General features: G+C 39.3%; 1 protein-coding gene across 1 annotated transcript in view; it reads left to right on the forward strand.

The window, feature by feature from the left end:
- LOC124775128 overlaps nt 1-22054 on the forward strand; it is a 104184-nt gene extending 82130 nt beyond the window's left edge. The window contains exons 2-4 of the mRNA XM_047249968.1: nt 9134-9572; nt 15587-15838; nt 21015-22054. Coding sequence (XP_047105924.1) covers nt 9134-9572; nt 15587-15838; nt 21015-21040 — 717 coding nt within the window. The 3' untranslated portion in view covers nt 21041-22054. The remainder of the gene's footprint in view (nt 1-9133; nt 9573-15586; nt 15839-21014) is intronic.
- The last annotated feature ends 2369 nt before the right edge of the window (nt 22055-24423 follow it).

Genomic DNA, 24423 nt, shown 5'->3' on the forward strand with positions numbered 1-24423 from the left:
CAATACACACATTAAAACAGGAACTGCACACAATGACTAGGAAAATGTGCCATTATTAACCATGATCTGTTCGCTTCAACCCAGATATCGCAATACGGGTAAATCCGCTTAATTTCGCTCATCATATTAGATGTTTTGGGAGAGCCTGCAACTGTGTCATTAATGATTTAAATAATGAAACTGCACCAGTTACTTATTTTTTGGTGCTTAGCACAACGCGTTTCAAGAATTTATTCTCATTTTCAAGTGCATTTTTGCATTTGTTTACATGAATTTGTTTGGTGATATTTGGACTGTGACTTTTTGCCTCTCTTGCGTCTTTTCGAAGTTAGAAGGTATTGCACCTCGTCAATTTTACAGCATATCACACACACGCAAATCATCACTTACACTGTTTCTTTGCCAAACATGTACTGATGTTTTGTAAAGGAACAGTGTAAGTGATGATCTGCGTGTGTGTGATATTCTGTATATGGAGGACACAATATCTTCTATCTTCGAAAGGATGCGAGAGAGTCACACGTGCAAACATCGCCAAACATATTCATGTAAATAAATGCACAAATGCGCATGAAAATGAGAATAAACTTTCGAAACGTGTTGTGCTAAGCAGCGAAAAATAAGTAACTGGTGCAGTTTTCGTTATTTAAATCATACAGGTAACTCATTTGGCAAGAGCACGGTCGAAGATACTTAAGTAGGTAGAATTTGAAAGTAAGAAGGTACTGTCTTTCTTGTTTTGTTTTCATATTATCTCACATCATAGTGGATACGGCAACGTTGCATGCTCGTTTCCGAAGACAGCTTTGCTCATCGGACATTTAAAACCGCAGTTTTTATGGTGTCGTTGATTATGAAGCTGAACTGGATTAGGCCAAGAGTATTACGACCAGTGGATGATAAACGTAAAACAGTACATGAAGTTCCATTCGCTTCGTCATTAAGTGGAGGATCTGCTGTTAATGATGACCTCCGTGTTCTACATGAGGCTGCGTACGGAGCTGTAAGGGCAATCTCTGGCACGATGCCACGCGTAACAGATAGTCAGGCCTCGGCGATGAGTCGTCGAAAGAGATCTGTTACCGCTGACGAATGTGCATACAACATTTTGTTTTAAACGATCCCACAGGATAAAACTCACTTTTTAAGACCGAGAGCTCTAGTGGACCAGGGGATAGTTCTTCTCTTTCTTGTTTACCAGGATACACGGCCTACACATGATTCCGATTGACCTCCGCCCATTGTGTCAGAGCAGGGACATCTTATAACACACATCCTGTAGCGGTCCAGCATAGGCTCAAATGTCCACGAGGGTATGATGCAGCGTTGTCTTAGCACAGACGATTGTACTCAGATGACGGTGGTCACGGACAATGAGTCCGCGCTGAGAGAGCATGCCTCACAGTAATTACTCTGTTCAGTCTCGTCAGTGAGGATGGTTTTGTGTTACAAATACAGGAGTTGGAGATAACGTCGGTTTGGACGCTAACAGACTCCTGCGCCGTGGTTAGCGGTCATATACACTACTGGCCATTAAAATTGCTACACCAAGAAGAAATGCAGATGATAAACGGGTATTCATTGGACAAATATATTATACTAGAACTGACATGTGATTACATTTTCACGCAATTTGGGTGCATAGATCCTGAGAAATCAGTACCCAGAACAACCACCTCTCGTCGTAATAACGGCCTTGATACGCCTGGGCGTTGAGTCAAACAGAGCTTGGATAGCTTGTACAGGTACAGCTGCCCGTGCAGCTTCAACACGATACCACAGTTCATCAAGAGTAGTGACTGGCGTATTGTGACGAGCCAGATGCTCGGCCACCATTGACCAGACGTTTTCAATTGGTGAGAGATCTGGAGAATGTGCTGGCCAGGGCAGCAGTCGAACATTTTCTGTATCCAGAAAGGCCCGTACAGGACCTGCAACATGCGGTCGTGCATTATCCTGCTGAAATGTAGGATTTCGCAGGGATCAAATGAAGGGTAGAGCCACGGGTCGTAACACATCTAAAATGTAACGTCCACTGTTCAACGTGCCGTCAGTGTGAAAAAGAGGTGACCGCGACGTGTTACCAAAGGCACCCCATACCATCACGCCGGGTGATACGCCAGTATGGCGATGACGAATACACGCTTCCAGTGTGCGTTCACCGCGATGTCGCCAAACACGGATGCGACCATCATGATGCTGTAAACATAACCTGGATTCATCCGAAAAAATGACGTTTTGCCATTCGTGCACCCAGGTTCGTCGTTGAGTTCAAATGGCTCTGAGCACTATGGGACTTAACAGCTGCGGTCATCAGTCCCCTAGAACTTAGAACTACTTAAACGTAACTAACCTAAGGACATCACACACATCCATGCCCGAGGCAGGATTCGAACCTGCGACCGTAGCAGCCGCGCGGTTCCGGACTGAGCGCCTAGAACCGCTAGACCACCGCGGCCGGCCAGTACACCATCGCAGGAGCTCCTGTCTGTGATGCAGCGTCAAGGGTAACCGCAGCCATGGTCTCCGAGCTGATAGTCCATGCTGCTGCAAACGTCGTCGAACTGTTCGTGCAGATGGTTGTTGTCTTGCAAACGTCCCCTTCTGTTGACTCAGGGATCGAGACGTGGTTACAGACATGCGGATAAGATGCCTGTCATCTCGACAGCTAGTGATACCAGGCCGTTGGGGTCCAGCAAGGCGTTCCGTATTACCCTCCTGAACCCACCGATTCCATATTCTGCTAACGGTCATTGGATCTCGACCAACGCGAGCAGCAATGTCGCGATACGATAAACCGCAATCGCGATTGGCTACAATCCGACCTTTATCAAAGTATGAAACGTGATAGTACGCATTTCTTGTCCTTACACGAGGCATCACAACAACGTTTCACCAGGCAACGCAGGTCAACTGCTGTTTGTGTATGAGAAATCGGTTGGAAACTTTCCTCATGTCAGCACGTTGTAGGTGTCGCCAACGGCGCCAACCTTGTGTGAATGCTCTGACAAGCTAATCATTTGCATATCACAGCATCTTCTTCCTGTCAGTTAAATTTCGTGTCTGTAGCAAGTCATCTTCGTGGTGTAGCCATTTTAATGGCCAGTAGTGTAATAGACCCCTAAAGAAACAAGTGCTCTCTCTCTCTCTCTCTCTCTCTCTCTCTCTCTCTCTCTCTCTCTCTCTCTCTCTCTGTGTGTGTGTGTGTGTGTGTGTGTGTGTGTGTGTGTGCGCGTGTGTGTGTGTGTGTGTGTTGTTCTGCTTCTCTTGCCCTGCAGCCATCTTTTTTTTTATTATTTTAAAGTATTGTGTCTCCTCTCCTCTCCAGAGGTTGTGCAGAGTTTCAGGGAGAGCATAAGGGAACAATTGACAGGAATGGGGGAAAGAAATACAGTAGAAGAAGAATGGGTAGCTTTGAGAGATGAAGTAGTGAAGGCAGCAGTGAACCTAGTAGGTAAAAAGACGAGGGCTAGTAGAAATCCTTGGGTAACAGAAGAAATACTGAATTTAATTGATGAAAGGAGAAAATATAAAAATGCAGTAAATGAAACAGGCAAAAAGGAATACAAACGTCTCAAAAATGAGATCGACAGGAAGTGCAAAATGGCTAAGCAGGGATGGCTAGAGAACAAATGTAAGGATGTAGAGGTTTATCTCACTGGGGGTAAGATAGATACTGCGTAAAGGAAAATTAAAGGGACCTTTGGAGAAAAGAAAACGACTTGTATGAATATCAAGAGCTCAGATGGAAACCCAGTTCTAAGCAAAGAAGGGGAAGCAGAAAGGTGGAGGGAGTATACAGGGGCCTATACAAGGGCAATGTACTTGAGGACAATATTATGGAAATGGAAGAGGATGTAGATGAAGATGACATGGGAGATATGATACTGCGTGAAGAGTTTGACAGAGCACTGAAAGACCTAAGTCGAAACAAGGCCCTGGGAGTAGACAACATTCCATTAGAACTACTGACTGACTTGGGAGAGCCAGTCCTGACAAAACTCTACCATCTGGTGAGCAAGATGTATGAAACAGGCGAAATACCCTCAGACTTCAAGAAGAATATAATAATTCCGATCCCAAAGAAAGCAGGTGCTGACAGATGTGAAAATTACCGAACAATCAGTTTAATAAGTCACGGATGCAAAATACTAACGCGTATTCTCTACAGACGAATGGAAAAACTGGTAGATGATGACCTCGGGGAAGATAAGTTTGGATTCCGTAGAAATGTGGGAACACGTGAGGCAGTACTGACCCTACGACTTATCTTAGAAGCTAGATTAAGGAAAGGCAAACCTGCGTTTCTAGCATTTGTAGACTTAGAGAAAGCTTTTGACATTGTTGACTGGAATACTCTCTTTCAAATTCTGAAGGTGGCAGGGGTAAAATACAGGGAGTGAAAGGCTATTTACAATTTGTACAGAAACCAGATGGCAGTTATAAGAGTCGAGGGACATGAAAGGGAAGCAGTGGTTGGGAAGGGAGTGAGACAGGGTTGTAGCCTATCCCCAATGTTATTCAATCTGTATATTGAGCAAGCAGTACAAGAAACAAAAGAAAAATTCGGAGTAGGTATTAAAATCCATGGGGAATAAATAAAAACTTTGAGGTTCGCCGATGACATTGTAATTCTGTCAGAGACAGCAAAGGACTTGGAAGAGCAGTTGAACGGAATGGACAGTGTCATGAAAGGAGGGTATAAGATGAACATCAGCAAAAGCAAAACGAGGATAATGGAATGTAGTCAAATTAAGTCGGGTGCTGCTGAGGGAATTAGATTAGGAAATGAGACACTTAAAGTAGTAAAGGAGTTTTGCTATTTGGGGAGCAAAATAACTGATGATGGTCGAAATAGAGAGGATATAAAATGTAGACTGACAATGGCAAGGAAAACGTTTCTGAAGAAGAGAAATTTGTTAACATCGAGTATTGATTTAAGTGTCAGGAAGTCGTTTCTGAAAGTATTTGTATGGAGCGTAGCCATGTATGGAAGTGAAACATTGACGATAACTAGTTTGGACAAGAAGAGAATAGAAGCTTTCGAAATGTGGTGCTACAGAAGAATGCTGAAGATTAGATGGGTAGATCATATAACTAATGAGGAGGTATTGAACAGGATTGGGGAGAAGAGAAGTTTGTGGCACAACTTAACTAGAAGAAGGGATCGGTTGGTAGGACATGTTCTGAGGCATCAAGGGATCACCAGTTTAGTATTGGAGGGCAGCGTGGAGGGTAAAAATCGTAGAGGGAGACCAAGAGATGAATACACTAAACAGATTCAGAAGGACGTAGGTTGCAGTAGGTACTGGGAGATGAAGAAGCTTGCACAGGATAGAGTAGCATGGAGAGCTTCATCAAACCAGTCTCAGGACTGAAGACCACAACAACAACAACAGTTTTTAACGGTTTCAAGTTGCAACTACAAATTCCAGAACCATTTCAGAGTTATTTTTCTGTCATTGTTGCTGATCCACCTTTCTTGTCAGATGAACGCTTATCCAGAATTTGTGAGACAGTTAAATTTTCGACAAGGAAGGGAATAATTATTTTTAGTGGCGCAGTGATGGAAAATTTGGCTTCAAGACTGCTGGATGTGAGAACAAGCTCCTTTCAACCAAAACATAAAAACAAGTTGGCAAATTAATTTGCTGTTGTACAAGCTATAGGGACAGAGAAGTTCCAAAATCCTTTTCTTTGATATTGTACAATAAAAATATTTTTTTGTAAAAAATGGAAAATGATCTTAACATCACAATCATAACTGAGGAGCTACTTGAATCAAAAGTAGCGGCTCCAAGTTCGGGAAAACCTACTACGGTTATCGACCTGTATCACTGTACCTGTTTTTTTTTTCAGAATTAGTTGAAAGGATACTGTATGAACGACTCTCTCATTTCCTTAACAAAAATCAAAAGTTGGTTAATGGACAGTACTGTTTCAGGAAAAATAGCTCACCTGCCAAAACCATCTATAACTTTTTAAAACTGATTAGTAATTCCACAGGTAATAATGAATTAAACTGGCCAGTTTTTGGAACTATCTAAGGCATCTGATATGAAAGATCACAATTTATTGCTCAGGAAGCAAATTTCTGTGGGGGGTAGCATATGATTGGTTCAAATCCCATCTTTCTAACGAGTATCGCAGGATAGAGGTACAACATATAGATAGAGCTTACCAACAAACGAGAGAGTCATGTAAGGGCTACAACAGGGCTCCGTACAGGGACCATTGCTGATATTAATATTTATAACTGACATACCAAGCCATCTATGAGCAGCAAATACAATATTGCTTGCTGACGATACAGTCTGTTTGTTAAAGCTATGAATGAAACTTGACCTACACGAGAGAGTCACAGCAGCTACAGAAGAAGCAAGTTTTTGGTTTAGGGACAACAAATTAATTGCGAATGACATAAAAAGAAAGAAACAGTTTGGATGAACTTGAGCAATATAACAAACAAACTGGAAACCAACCTAACAACAGAACTTTTTACAGTGTAAGATAGAACAAGCCCCTCATACTAAATTTTAGTTTTACGCCTAGATGCACATTTAAGGTAGCGGAAACCTACAGAATTGTTAAACAAAAAAGTAAGTCACTACTGTTATGTTCTTTCAATGCTTAAAAATTTCTGTAGTGTTGGTGTAGTGTTAAGTTCCTAATTGCAAGCATGCAGGTTTTGGGGAGAATACCTGCCTGGCTAAACACTAATTTATGTTCCAAAAGAGAGCTATTAATGTAATCAAAGGAATGACAAATAATTTTCAAGCGACTAATAATGACCCTACCGTGTATTTATATTCATGATACTCACTGTGTTCTGAAGGAACACCAGGAACTTGCAGCGTTAAGAATGCTGGAATCATCAGCATGCCTAGTAGAAAAGCTTATTTCCTTCATTATAGTAAAATGAAGTGCTCGTGTGCTAAAATAAACTGTATTCACACAGATGTAATAAAACCTCTTTTATTACTCTAATTTAGAATATTCTGGCCTTTGTGAGTATTCTGCATAAGAATATTTTAGTAGCCAATGTGTAGTTGGAAAACTTTTATATCTACTATTATCTACGTAATACCACGTGTGAGAAATCCTATGTCATTGTACACGACGAGATACAAGAATGCTAAATAAGTTGATGGAATGTCGGCAGTACCGTACTAATTATGTTTCATACTTGATGAGTAATCGTTATTCACTGTTAAATCAACTTTTTTAAGTTTTGAAAATATCTGTAACCAGTGTTCTAGTTTAGCTACTGCCGAAAAGAAGTAAACAACCTTTCGCGGCACCACTCTTTTTCTTCTTTTGCCGCCCGCAAGCGGTGCCTGTCACACCGAGAAGGTGGTGGGGGAACCGTGTGTGAGCCTCAGCCATCGTTAATTTATCTTCTTTTCGACAAGCTTTGAGTGAATGTTTCCGATCTTATTCTGAAAATCAACCAACTTTCACCGCACCACTGTCGCCCTGAAAAAGGGATACGAAGAAGTGGCGGATGACAGGTGCCCGTGTACTATTGCCATTTTCATTTATTGTGTTGGCTGCACCCACGCGTATTTGATACAGAAGCGTCGCGTAGGATCTGTTTGCATGCGGGAGGCAACAGGGGCGCTCATTTGCTGTGAACGAAGGTAATGACTGTATAATTATGCGGTAACTGTTGGGTAACACTAATACAGGCGAACATAAACAGTGCTTGTCTGTTTACAAACAGAAAGTGCACGGAGTGTGTAGAGCAGCATGGCTTCCAATGGTAACAGGTTGGCGTACAACCTTCCATTATGTCAATTGCTACGCATCCACTGAGTCTTTTCTGTCAGTATACAGACAAGATACTAATGTAAACAACTATCAACAATGACAAAAGTGCTTGAAACCTACAGGAAATATTAAGTAATCTGACCTTTCAAATAGTTTATGATGTTTTCCGAAATAAGGCCTGTTGGCTGTCACCAAAATAACCAACATTAAAGTAACGCAGTTTAAAAGGCAGTAAAAAGTAGACGGCGATACCCAGAACTGTTATTAATGACACTATATTTATTATTTAATGTCATGCTACAGTAAAGACGGTTATCAATGGAGAAGAGGTAGAGCATACATCGCTAACCGTGGGTTAAACATGCGACCTGTGAATCTTCTTTGGAAAGCAAATCACAGAATACACATTGTCACTGTCACACTCGTAAGAAAATCGAGTCACTTACACAAATTATTATAAAACATTTAACGATCTGAATTAAAAACAAATGTCCAAGAGCAATGTTTTTGTTTGCATATTTTACTCAGTAGAAATCCTTTCCCACACTCAAGAAATTAATAGGTGTGTACCTCCGGAAACAACATATTTGCAAATAAAGTAACTACCCTAATAGTTTTCCGGCTCACTTCCGGTGCTTTATTTGACTGTTACAGTTGTCTACAGTGGCAACTATCCACAGCATAGGAATAGCTATTATATGGAGCAACCACTGTATTCTAGATTCGAGATAATTAAATGTTAACTCACTTGAAACATCAGCAAATGGAAAGATATAAATTGCTGCATCCCATAACCTCTAATATTTTTGTCAATATCTTTACTGTCTCAGGGGCAATTAAAGATGTAGAGTGTGTGACTTTCGAAGCATTTTAAATATAGCTCAGAATTATGCTAATAGAGGTAAAATAGTCTCGTCCATTTCTGTTGAATTAATGTTTTAGTCATAATTTTTACAATCATTTACTACACTTTTTTTTAGTAATAATAATGTTTGCATCAGTTTTATTTAGGAACCAACACAGGGGGTAGAGGAAGGGGGAATGGAGATAGTTATCCATATGGCATGCTCACTTGCAGGTTGGAAAAAGCTGTAGTGTTTTAAGACAATACATTTACAGTTGTTTGCTTTATGTATGGAACAGATCATATGCTATAAAATTCCTTGTGATGGAGGAAGATGTGCTATATGATCTAATGAAGATATTTGTAGAAATATTGTAAGTCATCTGTGTTGATGTTATATGAGTCAGTTACTTAGAAATCAGTATAATTACTTCACACTTTACTTAGTGCCAGAAATAGGTAGTGATAAATTATTTCATTTGAGACTGACTGATAGATTTGTTTTATCTTTTACAACAGATGATGGATGCAATAGATTTGGCACGGCTTAGAGCAGCTCGACATGATTTGAGGGACAACTTGGTATTTGACCACATTGCTGCAGAGCTGCTGCAGGAAGGTGTCTTGGATCGAGATGAGTACCAGAGGGTTAATTCTGCACCTTGCGATGCTGAAAGGGTAGACCGGTTGCTGGATTTGTTGCCTGAAAAGGGAAGCGAAGCATTCAGAAGTTTCATTAATGCTCTCGAACACGATTATCCGTGGCTGGTTGATGCTCTGCTGAAAGATCCACAGGCAACTGATGGAGTTAGACAAGAAACAGATCTTTGCCTGCAGGACCAAAACAACACAGTTAATGAGGATGACAAAAGAAATATTTCTGAAAGAAAATTTGACTCAGATAATACTAAAAAGTCTGAGAAGAAAAACACTGAAAATACAAAAGATGATGACCGTGGTAAGCAAACATAATTAGGCTTTGTAATTCTAAAGACCAGTAACCCTTATTTACCTGTTCTCTAAAGTAATGATCATGATAATGTACTTATTCTTGATGCCCATACATTGTAAAGATGTGTTATTTTCGTATTTTTAGTCTAACACACTAGATCATTTACCAGTTAATGATAGTAAAAATGAAATTATTTTCCACATTTCTCACTTTAATTGCATGTTAATATTGAGTGCCTGTTATGGTGCAGAAATAATTGTTAAACTGCCAGAAGATTTAAGTGTGATTGGATATCCACGTATGTATTTAAAAGTCGTAATGAAATTCTGCAAACTTCATCTTATGTATATTTGCAATATATTTCAGAATTATAAGCCCTTAATAGCCCTAAGCACTACATTTTATTGTGGGTAATGTGTTTTCAAGTTTAGATACATGATTATTTTTCACTTCTGAGTTCTTGTGTGGATGTGCCTGCATACTCTGTGCCAGTGACCTTGGTTGTAGAAGTTTGCACTTTGGCTATTCATGAAACATTCCAAATTGAAAATTGCCTCCTTGTCAGTCTTTAAATATCTGCTGACCAGTGAATTATCTGAGTGAAGAGTATGAAAGTTCTGGTAGCCATGTCAGGAGAGTTGGAGGGAGGGTTGGGGAGGGTGAGAAACCTGATAGCCCAAGGAAGTAGCATCCATGGCTATGTCCTGTGCAGAATGAGCTGGGGCATTGTCGTGGAACAAAAATACCTCCTTGGACAGCTTCCTACAATGCTCTGTGTACACAGTCTTGTTAATATGCACCCGTCAAATTTTTCCCCTCAAGTTGCCACACCGTGTTAGTCCCAAAAATACACTCAGCATCGCCTAACCAAATAATGGCATGTCTTTGCCTTTTCTGCAGTGGTGAATCCATATGTTTCCACTGTTTGCTATGCTCCTTTGCCTTTGGGTCGTAGTGATACTCCCAGCACTCGCTTATGGTTATTAGGGGCTAAAGAAGTTGTCTGGATTCACTCGCACAGCCACAACATTTCCACTGCTACATAAGTTTGGCAGGCTTCTTGAATGGGTGTGAGCAGTTGTGGAATGTAGAGGGCGATGAGCTTCAAAGTGTCATGTAAGATGTTGAAAACTAATGAGCAGCTGATTTTCATTTTTTTTCTATTATGACCTCAGTTGTGATACTCCGGTCATCTAGCTTCAGGGCCTCCACATCGCTCACAATTTCATCTACATCTATACTCTGCAAACCATTGTGAGTTGCAAGGCAGACAGCACATCCCACTGTACCAGTTATTAGGGTTTCTACCTGTCCATTCACATATGGAGTGTGGAAAGCATGATTGTTTGACTGCCTCTGTGCATGCAGTAATTATTGTAAGCTTACCCTCACGATCCATTCGTAGGGGGTTGTAGTATATCCCTAGAGTAATCATTTAAAGTTGATTCATGAAACATCATTAATAGAGTTTCCCAGGATAGTTTACGTCTGTCTTCAAGAGTCTGCCTGGTCAGTTGCTTCAATATTTCTGTGACATGCTCCCGCAGATTAAACAAACCTGTGACCATTCGTGCTGCCCTTCTCTGTATATGTTCAATATCCCCCGTTAGTCCTATCTGGTATGGGTCCCACACACTTGAGCAATATTCTAGGCTGGCTTGCACAAGTTATTTGTAAGCAATCTGTTTTGTAGACTGCTTGCACTTCCCCAGTAGTCTACCAGTAAACCAAAGTCTATCACTTGCTTTACCCATGGCTGATCCTATGTGATCATTCAATTTCCTATCCCTACAAAGTGTTACACCCAGATATTTCTATGAGTTGGCCAATTCCAACAGTGACTCATTGATATTGCAGTCAGGTTACTATGTTTTAATTTCGTTTTGTGAGGTGCAAAATTTTACATTTCTGAACATTTAGAGCAAGTTGCCGATCTCTGCACCGCATTGAAATCTTATCAAGGCCTGACTCAATATTTGTACAGCTTCCCTCAGCTAGTACTTTATTATAGGTACACCATGTGATCAAAAGTATCCAGACACCTGGCTGAAATGACTTACAAGTTTGTGGTGCCCTTCATCTGTAATGCTGGAATTCAATATGGTGTTGGCCCACCCTTTAGCCTTGATGACAGATTTCACTCTCACAAGCATACATTTAATCAGGTGCTGGAAGGTTTCTTGGGGAATGACAGCCCATTCTTCACGGAGTGCTGCACTGAGGAGAGGTATCTATGTCGATCGGTGAGGCCTGGCACGAAGACGGCATTCCAAAACATCCCAAAGGTGTTCTATAGCCCCCTCCATGAAAAACACGACCACACCATAACACCACTGCCTCCGAAATTTACTATTGACACTACACAAGCTGGCAGATGATGTTCACCATGCATTCGCCATACCCACATCCTGCCATCAGATCGCCACGTTGTGTACCATGATTCGTCATTCCACACAACATTTTTCCACTGTTCAGTCATCCAATGTTTACTCTGCTTACCCCAAGTGAGGTGGTGTTTGGCATTTAACAGCATGATTTGTGGCTGATGAACAGCTGTTCAACCGTGAAATCCAAGTTTTCTCACCTCCCGCCTAACTGTCATAGTACTTGCAGTGGATCCTGATGCAGTTTGGAATTCCTGTGTGATGGTCTGTATAGATGTTGCCTATTACACATTACAACCCTCTTCAACTGTCGGCTGTCTCTGTCAGTCAGCAGACGAGGTCGGCCTGTACGCTTTTGTGCTGTACATATCCCTTCATGTTTCCACTTCACTATCACATCGGAAACAGTGGACCAACGGATGTGTGGAAATCTCATGCACAGACATATGACACAAGTGACACCCAATCACCTGTCCATGTTTGAAGTCCATGAGTTCCGCAGAGCACCCCGTTTTGTTCTCTCACAATGTCTAAAGACTATTTGCTGATGTGGAGTACCTGGCAGTAGGTGGCAGTACAATGCACCTAACATGAAAAAGTATGTTTTTGGGGTGCCCGGATACTTCTGATCCCATGTGTAGCTGCATCATCTGCAAGAAACCTGATTTTGCTATTAGTATTGTCTGCAAGGCCGTTAATATACAACATGAGCAGCTAGGGTCCCAACACACTTCCCTGGAGCACACCCGAAGTTACTTATACATGTGGCAATGACTCTCCATTTGAGATAATATGTTGTGCCCTCCCTACCAAAAAGTCCTCAATCCAGTCACCAATATCACTTGGTACCCCATATGATCGTACTTTTGACAATAAGCATAGATGCAGTACTGAGTCAGAGGCTTTTTGGCAATCAAGAGACGCTGCATCTACCTGGTTGCCTGGATAGCTTTCAGTAGATCATGTGAGAAATGTGCAAGTGGCATTTCACATGATCGATGTTTTTGAAATCCATGCTGATTGGTGTTGAGGAGGTTATTCTGTTGAAGATGCCTCATTACATTTGTGCTCAAAATATGTTCTAAGATTTCACAACAAATCTGTGTCAATGATATTGGACAGTAGTTATGTGGATCACTTCTACTACCCTTCTTGTAGACGGGTGTGACCCATGCCATTTTCCAAGAACGGGGCATAGTTTTTTTGTTTGAGGGATTTCTGATAGATTATTGTTAGAAGAGGGGCTAACTCAGCCATAAATTCAGTATAGAATCTGACAGGGTTTCCATCGGACCCTGGATCTGTGTTCAGTTTTAACGATTTCAGCTTTTTTCATGTATCTTTTTAGTAGTAGAAGAATTAAATTGGGGCAATTCTCCTGGGTTTTCTTTTGTAAAGGAACATTGGAAGATGGAGTTAACCATTTCAGCTTTTGCTTTGCTACCATCAATTTCAGTTCCTGTCTCACTGGCTAGTGACTGGACACTAACTTTGATGCGACTTACAGCCTTTACGTATGACCAGAATTTCTTTGCATTTTGTGAAATGTCATTTGACAGTATTCTGCTACAGTAGTCATTGAAGGCTTTACACATTCCTATCTTGACAGCAAAATGTGTTTCATTCAGCATCTCTCTATCTATAGCCCTACACTGTATTTTACACCTATTATGCAGTAATCTTTCTTGGTTCTTTATGAAGATGTAGTCTGCCACTTTGTTCCATGTTGGAATTGTCTGTGCCATCTAACCACTGTGCCGTATTATGGCGCATTATTGTTGTACACTTCGACGAACACAGCTTGGGTTGTTATAGCGTCGTTCCACTCCAAATGCAGAAAAGATTTACCGCACGATACTCGACTTTATTGATCGTTTGTACTATTTTGTTTTGGCTCCTGTAGCGGTGTTTTTTGATATGGTGGCATGGGGATTTTGCTGTGTACCAGGTCTGCAAACACACTTGCAAACAAACAAAAAATTAATTATGTAACTTCATATTTCCAACATGACAATTAAAACTTTTTCTCGTATATGATAAACGAAGTCAACTAATATACAGTTAGCTCATTACAGGCAGAGTAAGAGTGAATTTTAAATCACCTTTTCTTTTAATGATTGATTGCATTACTATCATTGCGAGGTGATACTGCATAAAATGTTAAATTTGTAACACATATATTTGGTTCCAGCTATGTACAGATGGAGATTTAAGTGTGTTAGTTCTCCATTTTGCCCGAAGTGCTACCCAGAAAATTTCCTCAGCCATATAATGGCCAATTATTTTCACACACACACACACACACACACACACACACACACACACACACACACACACACACACACACACCTCGTAGCTAAAATGTCGAGCAAACCTGGGCTCAAAAATGCACACCTTAAGAGCTATAAGCACTTGTTCGTCTTTACTACTGTGAAACACATCTCTTCTACAGAAAAAGTGCTCATAGCTCTTAAGATGTGTGTAACGCCCATGTTTACTGGACAATTTTTTCTTGTTTTCACCCATAATACCTCCTCTCAAAACATGGAAAGCAAAGAGCTTGCATTAGAAGATATCTGCTTTGCAGTATCAAAGATGAAGAAGTACTCATAGATCTTAATGTATTCATTTCAGAGTCTGTGTTTAATAGACTTCTTTGCTTCAAATCATCATTCCTGTCACATCGCTGAATATTGACCGTTCCTCCTGGATCACCCTGTATAGAAAAATTCTGTGCAGCAAATTCCGATGGCAGTGGAACAGGGTACACTCACTGTAGTATGTGTTTTCATTTCTCAATGTAAAATCTATTTCTTTCAGTCTGTCTCCTGTCTTGCTTTTATAGATTCAGTTGCACTTATCAGGAATTTGTAACTTTTTGTTTTGTGAAGAGGACTAACTCTTTATTCTTAAATTTTAATCTTATCAGTCTCTCTTTAATTATCTTGTGCTAGAATAGATTAGTGGCAATAGTGGGAAATGTGGAAACTGAGTCCATGAATATTATGGGAAGTAATGATGTTGTAGATGTCTTCTTTCTCCTGCATTAATTTTTAACGCATTACAAGATATGTCTGGCTACAAATAGCACTTCATTCCTGTTCAAAAACGGACATTCAGATATTACACTGGATCATCCTTGAACATATATTTAGTTGCTAATTAAATTGTGCAATTTTAATATAGAAGATCCTAATTTGGAAGGAGTAGGTCACAGATTCTTGTCCTCAGCCTGAATAAAAGTCTCCCCAAATAACCATAAATCACTTCTGGTGAATGCCAGAATGGTTATGTCAACAATGTTGGAATTAAAATCTTGCTCCAGCTTTGGTAGACAGTCATAGATAATGCAAGAGGGTAGAATGCTGATCAGTTTGTGTCTGTCATGTACCTGGAGTGGGTATTGGGTGTTCATATGTGACACAATAAAAAAAAGAGCCATTGATAAATCAGTGTAATACTTCTAATGATAGAGGAAATCCTAAAACTGTGATAAATTTTTCATCGTCATGTATCACTTGCAAGAAAGGATAGTTCTAACAAACAAAGTGTTTGCAAGAGCAATTTCTCTTAGCGGTGTTTTATTGAGAATTTTATTTTTATGATGATTTAACAAGATTTGTTTTCCTTTGGCAGAGTTGACAACAGAAATGATGAATGTTGTCAGAAGAAACTATAGAGCAGCTCAAGGATGGACGAGTTTAGCACATACATTAGGTCTTACAAAATGCATTAATAATATTCGTATGCGTGTTCTTGTTTATGGAGAAAACAGTGATGTATGTGTCCAGTACCTTTTGGAAGAATGGGTAGGATTGAAGCCTAAGGAAGCAAAACTGAATAAATTGATATCTGCACTCAGGGAGGAAGGATTCAATGATGTTGCAGGTAGAGAAGTACTTCTTAGTATTTGCTCAAACTAAACTTAAGAATTCTTTTATCTTTCATCATGCTTATTTCATTTGTACCTGTATGATAATGTTCATCTTTCGATATTAATTCCATTGCTATATATATGTATATGGTAAAATACACTCGTGAAAAAAAATCTCAGCACCAAGAAATAATTCTTCTAAGTTTCTAAAATTTTGGGAATTCATTTGTCTAGGTAACCCATTTAAGTGATTAGTGTTCCAAGATCACAGATTAATGTAAGTGTAAGAAAAGCCATTGCAAACGTAAAATACTAGTACAATAATAAATGTTGAATGCAAGCATTGGGTCATACACGTGCCGGATGTTGCAGGATGGACACATGCCAGTTGCACTTGGTTTGTCAATACGAGGACGGACAGTGCTGGTCATGGATGACGCTGGAGTTGTCTTCCAATGATGTCCCCTATGGGCTCGATTGGAGAGAGTTTTTGTGATCGAGCAGGCCAAGGCAACATGTCAACCCTCTATAGAGCATGTTAGGTTCAATAATACATGTGGGCGAATGTTATCCTCTTGGCAAACACCCACTGGAATGCTGCTTACAAATGGCAGCACAATGGGTCAAATTACCAGACCGACATAGGAATTTACAGTCAGTGTGTGTGGGATAACCACGAGAGTACTCTTGCTGTCGTGTGAAATCGTGCCCCAGACAGTAACTCCAGCTGCAGGTCGAATGTGCCTAGGCCACTGACACGTTCGTTGCAGGCACTCTCCTAGCCTCCTCCTAATTAAGGCGTGGCCATGTCTGTCACTGAGGCAGAACCAGCTTTTATCAGAAAACACAACAGATCTCCACTCCATCCTCTAATGAGCCATCACTTGATACCACTGAAGTTGCAAATGACAGTGGTTTGTGCTCAGTGGAATGCAGATTACAGGGTGTCTGTCTCATAGCGGTCTTCAAAGTAACTGATTTGTAACAGTTCATTGTGTCACTGTGGTGCCAACTGCTTCTCGAATTGCCCCTGCAAACTCAGTAGGATGCACAACAGCCAAACACTGAACGTGACGGTGTTCCCTCTCGGTACGGACACATGGTCTTCTGGAGCCCAGTCTTCTTGTGACTACCTTCCCGTGACCACCACTGCCAGCAGTCGTGTACAGTGACTGCATTCCTGCCAAGTCTATCTGCAATATTGCGGAAGAAACATCCAGCTTGCCATAGCCCTTTTACGTGACCCTGTTCAACCTCAGTGCCCTGTTGATAATGGCATCTTCGTCGTTCTAAAGGCATTCTTGATGATTTCTGATATAGTTCAGAACCTGCCACCAAGAACAGAGGCTGCAGTGTGCAGACATGTGCAAATTGTGCCACCAATTAGACTTGTCATAACGGAAGTGATTAGCTTGCAAGTTTCGTTCATAGCGCTTGTTAAAACAGTTGATTTTATGAAATACTACACTGGCAGGTAAACACCAAGGGGTAAGCTGAACTTAACATCCCAAATCAAAAGATAGAGCACATTTAGCAATGCCACAGGCCTTCACTCTATCAGTCACTATTGGGAGATTAAGTTTTTACCCAGAGTTGCATACACTTAATTTAATTCCTCATGATCAGTGTTTTTCAAAAGCCTCCTGCCTAGTCATTAATTATTTAAATAATGAAACGGCACACTAGAGTTACATTTCTGCATGCATATTTTGATGCATTTCAGCAATTTTTTTCCACTTTCAAATGCAGTTATTTATGTATATGTGTGTGTGTGTGTGTGTGTGTGTGTGTTTGTTTGTTTGTTTGTAATGTTGTACATATGCATTAATTTCTATGCTATGGAGGAGACACAATACTTTAAAATAATAAAAAAAAGATGGCTGCAGGACAAGAGAAGCAGAACAACACACACACACACACACACACACACACACACAGAGAGAGAGAGAGAGAGAGAGAGAGAGAGAGAGAGAGGCCCCATATACAAATCCAATGTAAATCATTGCACTTAAAAATGTGAGTGTATGAGTAAATGTAGTTGGTAAAGTGTTTTATTGTGTAAATTACTTATATATTGTTTGGTCATGAACTATATGCCAAAATCTTGCTTCTTGTAAACAAAAATCTCTTCACCAAATGTTTGACACAGCTACTTTTAGACTGAAGGCCTTTACTCTAATAATGCATTAGCCACCTTCTGCTACGGAGATGGATTTATTTTGCAAAAAAAGGGCACTCTTGACATCTTTAAATTCATAGACTCACTATTACACTGAGATTGAGTTTTTAACTATCTTATTTGCTAATAGTGACTGTAAGTTTTGCAGTAACAGTGGTATGCACAAGCAAAATACAAGATAAAAACCTAATTTCTAAGCAGACTTTATATCCTTGCCTAATAATTTGAATGCTGTATGCTCTATTCTGGTGCAAGATATAAGTCAAGAAACTGAGAAATCATGGAAGTTCTAGAGAAATTAAAAAGAATACCTCATTGACACCTCTTTCTGTAAATTGTTTAGATTCGGAAAGTGCTGTTTCCTGTGAGGACTGTATGCGATACTTTGCATCAGGGCCAGTCGCGGTGTGCCAAACTCCATGCATGCAGGATGTGTGGTCCGCAAGTGGGCCAAGGCACAGCCTGTCTTCGATTTGTTTGGTCATTCCTTCCCGGAAGTATCTGGTAGAGTGCATTTCATTTGGTATTGCGGTGTAGCAGTTTTCGGTCGAGACAATTCCCTTCGGATCAGCAGAATCTTGATGTAAGCGCTGTTTACCCTTTGCTATTTGTTCATGATATGAAGGACATGAACAGATCCAGTGGCTGCTTGCGCCAAAAGCAGTGTAGTGATCTATTGTAACAAGCCTTTAAAAATGGATGGGAATGAGAGAAGTTAGGGAAGAGAATGCTTGATATATATTATGCACTCGCATAAGCAAATTGTACTCCAAATTTGCTATGAAATGACGCTACAGTATGATGCAAAAAGAGTTTAAAGATTTACTTGGCAATGAAAGAGCAAAAACTTATGTGATCGACAGATGGGATTCATTGTCCTGTACATCAAAAGTACCTTGTGCTAAATTTGTAGGCATGCAGCACGTGAAAAAAATTGATTGTGCAAATAGCAAAATTTCTGAAGTTGCACGCAATGTGTCAGTTGCAACAGTTTTTAGTGGAGTCAATCAAAGAGTATGGCGACTACATATTACTGCCAAGTATGCTGGTTAAGTCAAGGGGCATGCGTACAATGATTTTTCAATTTGAGACCTGCTGTTGTTGAATTTATGAAGAAAAAGGATTGCAGGAACAGAAATTAGAACATCCATAATGGATTGGAGACTTTAAATTTTAATTGGATTTGACTGCACACTACCTACAGTAAGACACTGCAAGGTGTTCTGCATTGCTTTCCTCAGCCTCCGTAATAAGGTTGCAAAAGTGCTACAATATTTTGATCAACTTATGCATGTGAAAGAGGTTTTTTCAATTACAAAACTAAGTCAGTCATGATTATGTGGCAATTTGAGTGTGAAAATCCATGAAATTCTCTGTGTCTGTCTGTATGCTAACAGTTTGTACCAAATACAAATTATATGTCTTCAGTGCGCTAAAAGTAATTAAATAACACTGAAAATTTGTTTTTCTTTTGATCAGTGTTGTTGAGAAATGTGAAATATAAAACCAAGTCCTAGGCTGTGCAGCTGCATTGCCATTTCAATACAGCACAGTCACAATTTCTCCCTATTCATGCTGAGAAAACATGGGCGATAGGGGAAATGTGCTAGCTAGGCTAAGCACTATGACACTTGTGCCAAGGCAAAGCATGTGAGCCAAATTCTTGGCCACCCCTGGATATATAGTATAGTGAGACTCCTTTTTCTGTAGTACATTAATTACAGTTTTGCTTGTGAAACATGTACTTTTTAGAAACTTTGTATCTGTTTTAATTGTGTGTCATTTGGGGATTGGAACTGGGAATCGTGCTTGCCAACTAAGCTGTACAGGCATGACACAACTCATCCTCACAGCATCAGTTCAGCTAATATTTCTCTCATATTTTCCAAACTTCACAGTACCTCTTGTGCATAGCTTGCAGGACTAGCAATTCTGGAAGAAAGGATTTCATGAAGAACTGGCTTGTTGCTGGGCTAAGGGTTCATTCTGGAGTCAAGTAATTTTCTCTTGATTGACATAATTTTTTTAAAATTCTTTAAAGCATGTGTAAATTATATTTAATTTTGCTTATTAATATTAGAGAGAAGCTAAAATATGACAGAACTGGCATTTGAATGTGAATATTTTGCATTTCATAATTAGCACTACCAGCTAAGCTGTCTTATCACACATCACAATATGATTCACTGATCCAATCTGCCGATAACTCATAAAGGTTGTTAGTTTACAGAAACATGGTGCATTAGCTGCCCTCAGTGTTATTGTAGTTCTTGGTCTCATTTCACATGTATTGTGGTTCTTCATTAAAAGATTTAAGCAGGTCTGGCTCTCGCATAGGTAAATTAGTTAAGTCACGATTCAGAGAATGCCAAATATAGGACATAAATCCAGAAAACTGAAGTAAATTAGATTCACTTCCTGTTCACATTATTAGCAGACTTGCCTTATGACCAGTGTAATAACATAACAGTATTACCACTGGGCCACACACCACCAGTCTTGTGCAGCTTTGCTTCAGTGAAACACTTCAGTTGTCAATGCCGGAATAGCAGCCACTATGCGTGTATTGCCTTACCATTGGAAGAGTGGATAAATTTCCTTTCCATCCTGCACCAAGCAAATTACAACAGCAAAAAAAATTCTTGACGATCTTAATGTGGCCGGAGGCAGTATTATTACTGTTGTTCTACCTCATGACTGCTTTATTACATTAATTTGTCAGTTTTCTATTTTTCTGTTGGTCCTCTGTTTTTATAATTAACTCTCTCAAAAGTGCTACTAAACAGTCTTCTGGCATATTACAATAACTGGATGATCCATCGAAAATACATTTCTTTACAATGTAGTATTATAATAACCAATAAGTGATAAATTACTCATCTAGCTTGGCTAAATATATAGAGCTGGTCCTGGATCTGAGCATACATTGAAATAAAAAACAGTTATAAGGTTTTAAACCTGTCTACTGACTGTTATACATTATCTTCACACAAATATGTAATACTTTACAGATTATTTGGAAGCCAATTACTTATAGAGGAAGAATAAGTGGATGACACTGATGGTACCTCATTTCACTGGATAAGGAACAAATCATTTAAATGACATCACTTCCTGCAGCTCCTGTATCATCATAAGTCCCCTTTGTGACTGAAACATTTCGCTATATGGTGCCTTAGAAAGTATTATAAAAATGGTTTATTACTTATTATAGCATCACATAGAACTTTATTAAAAGCAATGATTGCATCAATCATTTATGTATAAAAATGTGTACTGTGTTATATTCTGTGTTTTGTGTTCAAAAACAAATGTGGATCGCTCAAAAAATACTGTTAGAACTGATTTTTCATTGTAGCACACTAGCATAAACTGTGAATGCCATATATAGTGATATTTTTTAAAAATTGAATTTTAAAGATCTGTTGAAAAGTGATATTTTAATTTTTGTACTGTTGGTTAATAGTATCAAAAGAATTGTTTGTTTGTCATAATGTGAGACGAGGCTCTCAGTTGAGGAAATTGAATAGAAAACAGAACACATTTGAAGAAAACCTTGCTATCTACTATCTTCTCATGGATTTACAGTGCACTGAGTGTGTATGTGGAGGGATTGTGTCTCTCAGAAGTAAGTCTGTAAAGAAATAATGGAATGAGGGAAACATTCACAATGTTTTGGTCTCTGGCTCTTAACTGATGGACTGTTTTTAATTATATTGCTAGACAGGAGCAATGCCACAAAGGGCTGCATCTTGTGATTGCTTTTACGATTCAAGTCAAATGCTGATGAAAATTCTTAACAGATTGTATTGGTTCTGCCTTGCATAGATTCAACTACAAATTTCAGCATAAAATGATGATACTATTTTGGTTAAGAATTTAGGAGTATAGCACTTCAGGGATGATTTCAGAAAGGAAAATATTTTATGAAGTGAACACGTCAGTAGCCTGCTTGTACAGCATATTTTCTATTTTTATTATCTAATAAGATAGATTTAAAAAAAAAAAAGTCTACACGTGAAGTGGTGGTAGGAATAAAACACATAAGAAAGATGTGTAAACATGTGAGCTTTTGGAGCCATTGGTTCCTTCTTCTGGCGTAAGGATTGAAGGGAAAGGACACGGGACAAAAGACGAGGACTAGTGAGGTTTAGGATATGAGAAGAGTAACAGAAAAGTCATCCAGAGCTGCAGATCAAAGTTTCCTTCTCATCCCATCCAATGTGTCCCCTCTAACCCAGAGTTCTGGTCGACTTTTCTGTAACTCTTCCCATTTCCTAAATCACACCAGTCTTTTTCCTTCATCCCTCTTCTTTCCCTTCAACCCAAAGAAGAAGCCACTGGCACTGAATGGTCACACGTTTACACTTATTTGTTATGTATTTTTTCCTGCTGCCACTTGGTGAGTAGGTTTTTTATCTATCCTAGTACTTCATATTTTCAAACATTGATTATTTTCATTGATATATCTTCATTTTTGCTATATGTGCAAAATGATTCTTAATTTTATCTGAATCTAGTTGATGATTTCGTGGCCTAAATTTGTGTGATTGATATCTAAATGTTATATTGTTTTGAAAAATTAAAGTTAGAGAAGTGACAGCTCTTGCCAGACAGATTGAATAATGTAAGAGTCAAAGTATGAGCAAAATTTGCAAGTATTGCAGTATAAACTCAGATCTCACTTTGTGCCAGGAAGACAAGTGTGTAAGATTAATGTGTTCAGATGTTTACTGTATTATAATTTTCAATGATGCATTTTTCAGTACGTATAACAGTGGAGTAAATACAGTTAATCACTGTATGCTGGAAAAGAGTAGCTGAGAGACTCACAGAAGTTGAACATTGAAACTGCTGTGTGTGCTTGCTCTCATTCTTCATTGGACACACAGTGCTACACTCCACTCCCCAAGCTCTGTGGTGTAACTAGTGTGTGTGTGTGTGTGTGTGTGTGTGTGTGTGTGTGTGTGTGTGTGTGTTCAACTATTTTTAATGTGTCTCTTAGTTCCTCAACACAGCATAAGAGGATGCTTGTTTTCGCACCTTGCACTGTGTGTATTCCATCCACGATTTTCCATTACCACATAAATTTCTGTAAATAAAAGTTCTTCTATCTTTGATATACATCATACATTATGTTGTGTGTGCCTTTATGTTATAAAAATTAAATTATATATATTCTGTGTAAAACATTTTTGGCAGCCGTATCAAAAGGTATCATATATTTATGTATATGTGCAATTTAAGAATATTTTACTGATACCATTATATGATATGCTGCTGAGTGTTACGTATTTCATTGTAAAAATACCATATATCCATTCCTTTTCTACATTGTGATATTGTTTGTACTTCCAGTGTTCAAAAAAATGTACAATATATTTTGTAGTGATACACATAAAAATATGTATGTGAATTTGTTGTACAAGTACCTAAATGGTATAAAGTAAAATTAAAAAGTATTTACAATTATTAGTAAAAAAACTGACTCTTGTTACTAAAAGAACCTATGTGTTAAAGTGGTTACTTCTCTGATTTGAAAATACTAATTGCTTAGACATTGTTGTTGTTGTTGTTGTTGTTGTTGTTGTTGTTGTGGTTGTGGTCTTCAGTCCTGAGACTGGTTTGATGCAGCTCTCCATGCTACTCTATCCTGTGCAAGCTTTTTCATCTCCCAGTACCTACTGCAACCTACATCCTTCTGAATCTGCTTAGTGTATTCATCTCTTGGTCTCCCTCTGCGATTTTTACCCTCCACACTGCCCTCCAATACTAAATTGGTGATCCCTTAATGCCTCAGAACATGTCCTACCAACCGATCCCTTCTTCCGGTCAAGTTGTGCCACAAACTTCTCTTCTCCCCAATCCTATTCAATACTTCCTCATTAGTTATGTGATCTACCCATCTAACCTTCAGCATTCTTCTGTAGCACCACATTTCGAAAGCTTCTATTCTCTTCTTGATCAAACTATTTATCGTCCAAGTTTCACTTCCATACATGGCTACACTCCATACAAATACTTTCAGAAATGACTTCCTGACACTTAAATCTATACTCGATGTTAACAAATTTCTCTTCTTCTGACACGCTTTCCTTGCCATTGCCAGTCTACATTTTATATCCTCTCTACTTCGACCATCATCAGTTATTTTGCTCCCCAAATAGCAAAACTCCTTTACTACTTTAAGTCTCTCATTTCCTAATCTAATCCCCTCAGCATCACCCGACTTAATTAGACTACATTCCATTATCCTTGTTTTGCTTTTGTTGATATTCATCTTATATCCTCCTTTCAAGACACTGTCCATTCCATTCAACTGCTCTTCCAAGTCCTTTGCTGTCTCTGACAGAATTACAATGTCATCGGCGAACCTCAAAGTTTTTATTTCTTCTCCATGAATTTTAATACCTACTCCAA

Source organism: Schistocerca piceifrons, chromosome 2 (genome assembly GCF_021461385.2).
Source record: "Schistocerca piceifrons isolate TAMUIC-IGC-003096 chromosome 2, iqSchPice1.1, whole genome shotgun sequence".
NCBI classification, from domain to species: Eukaryota; Metazoa; Arthropoda; class Insecta; order Orthoptera; family Acrididae; genus Schistocerca; species Schistocerca piceifrons.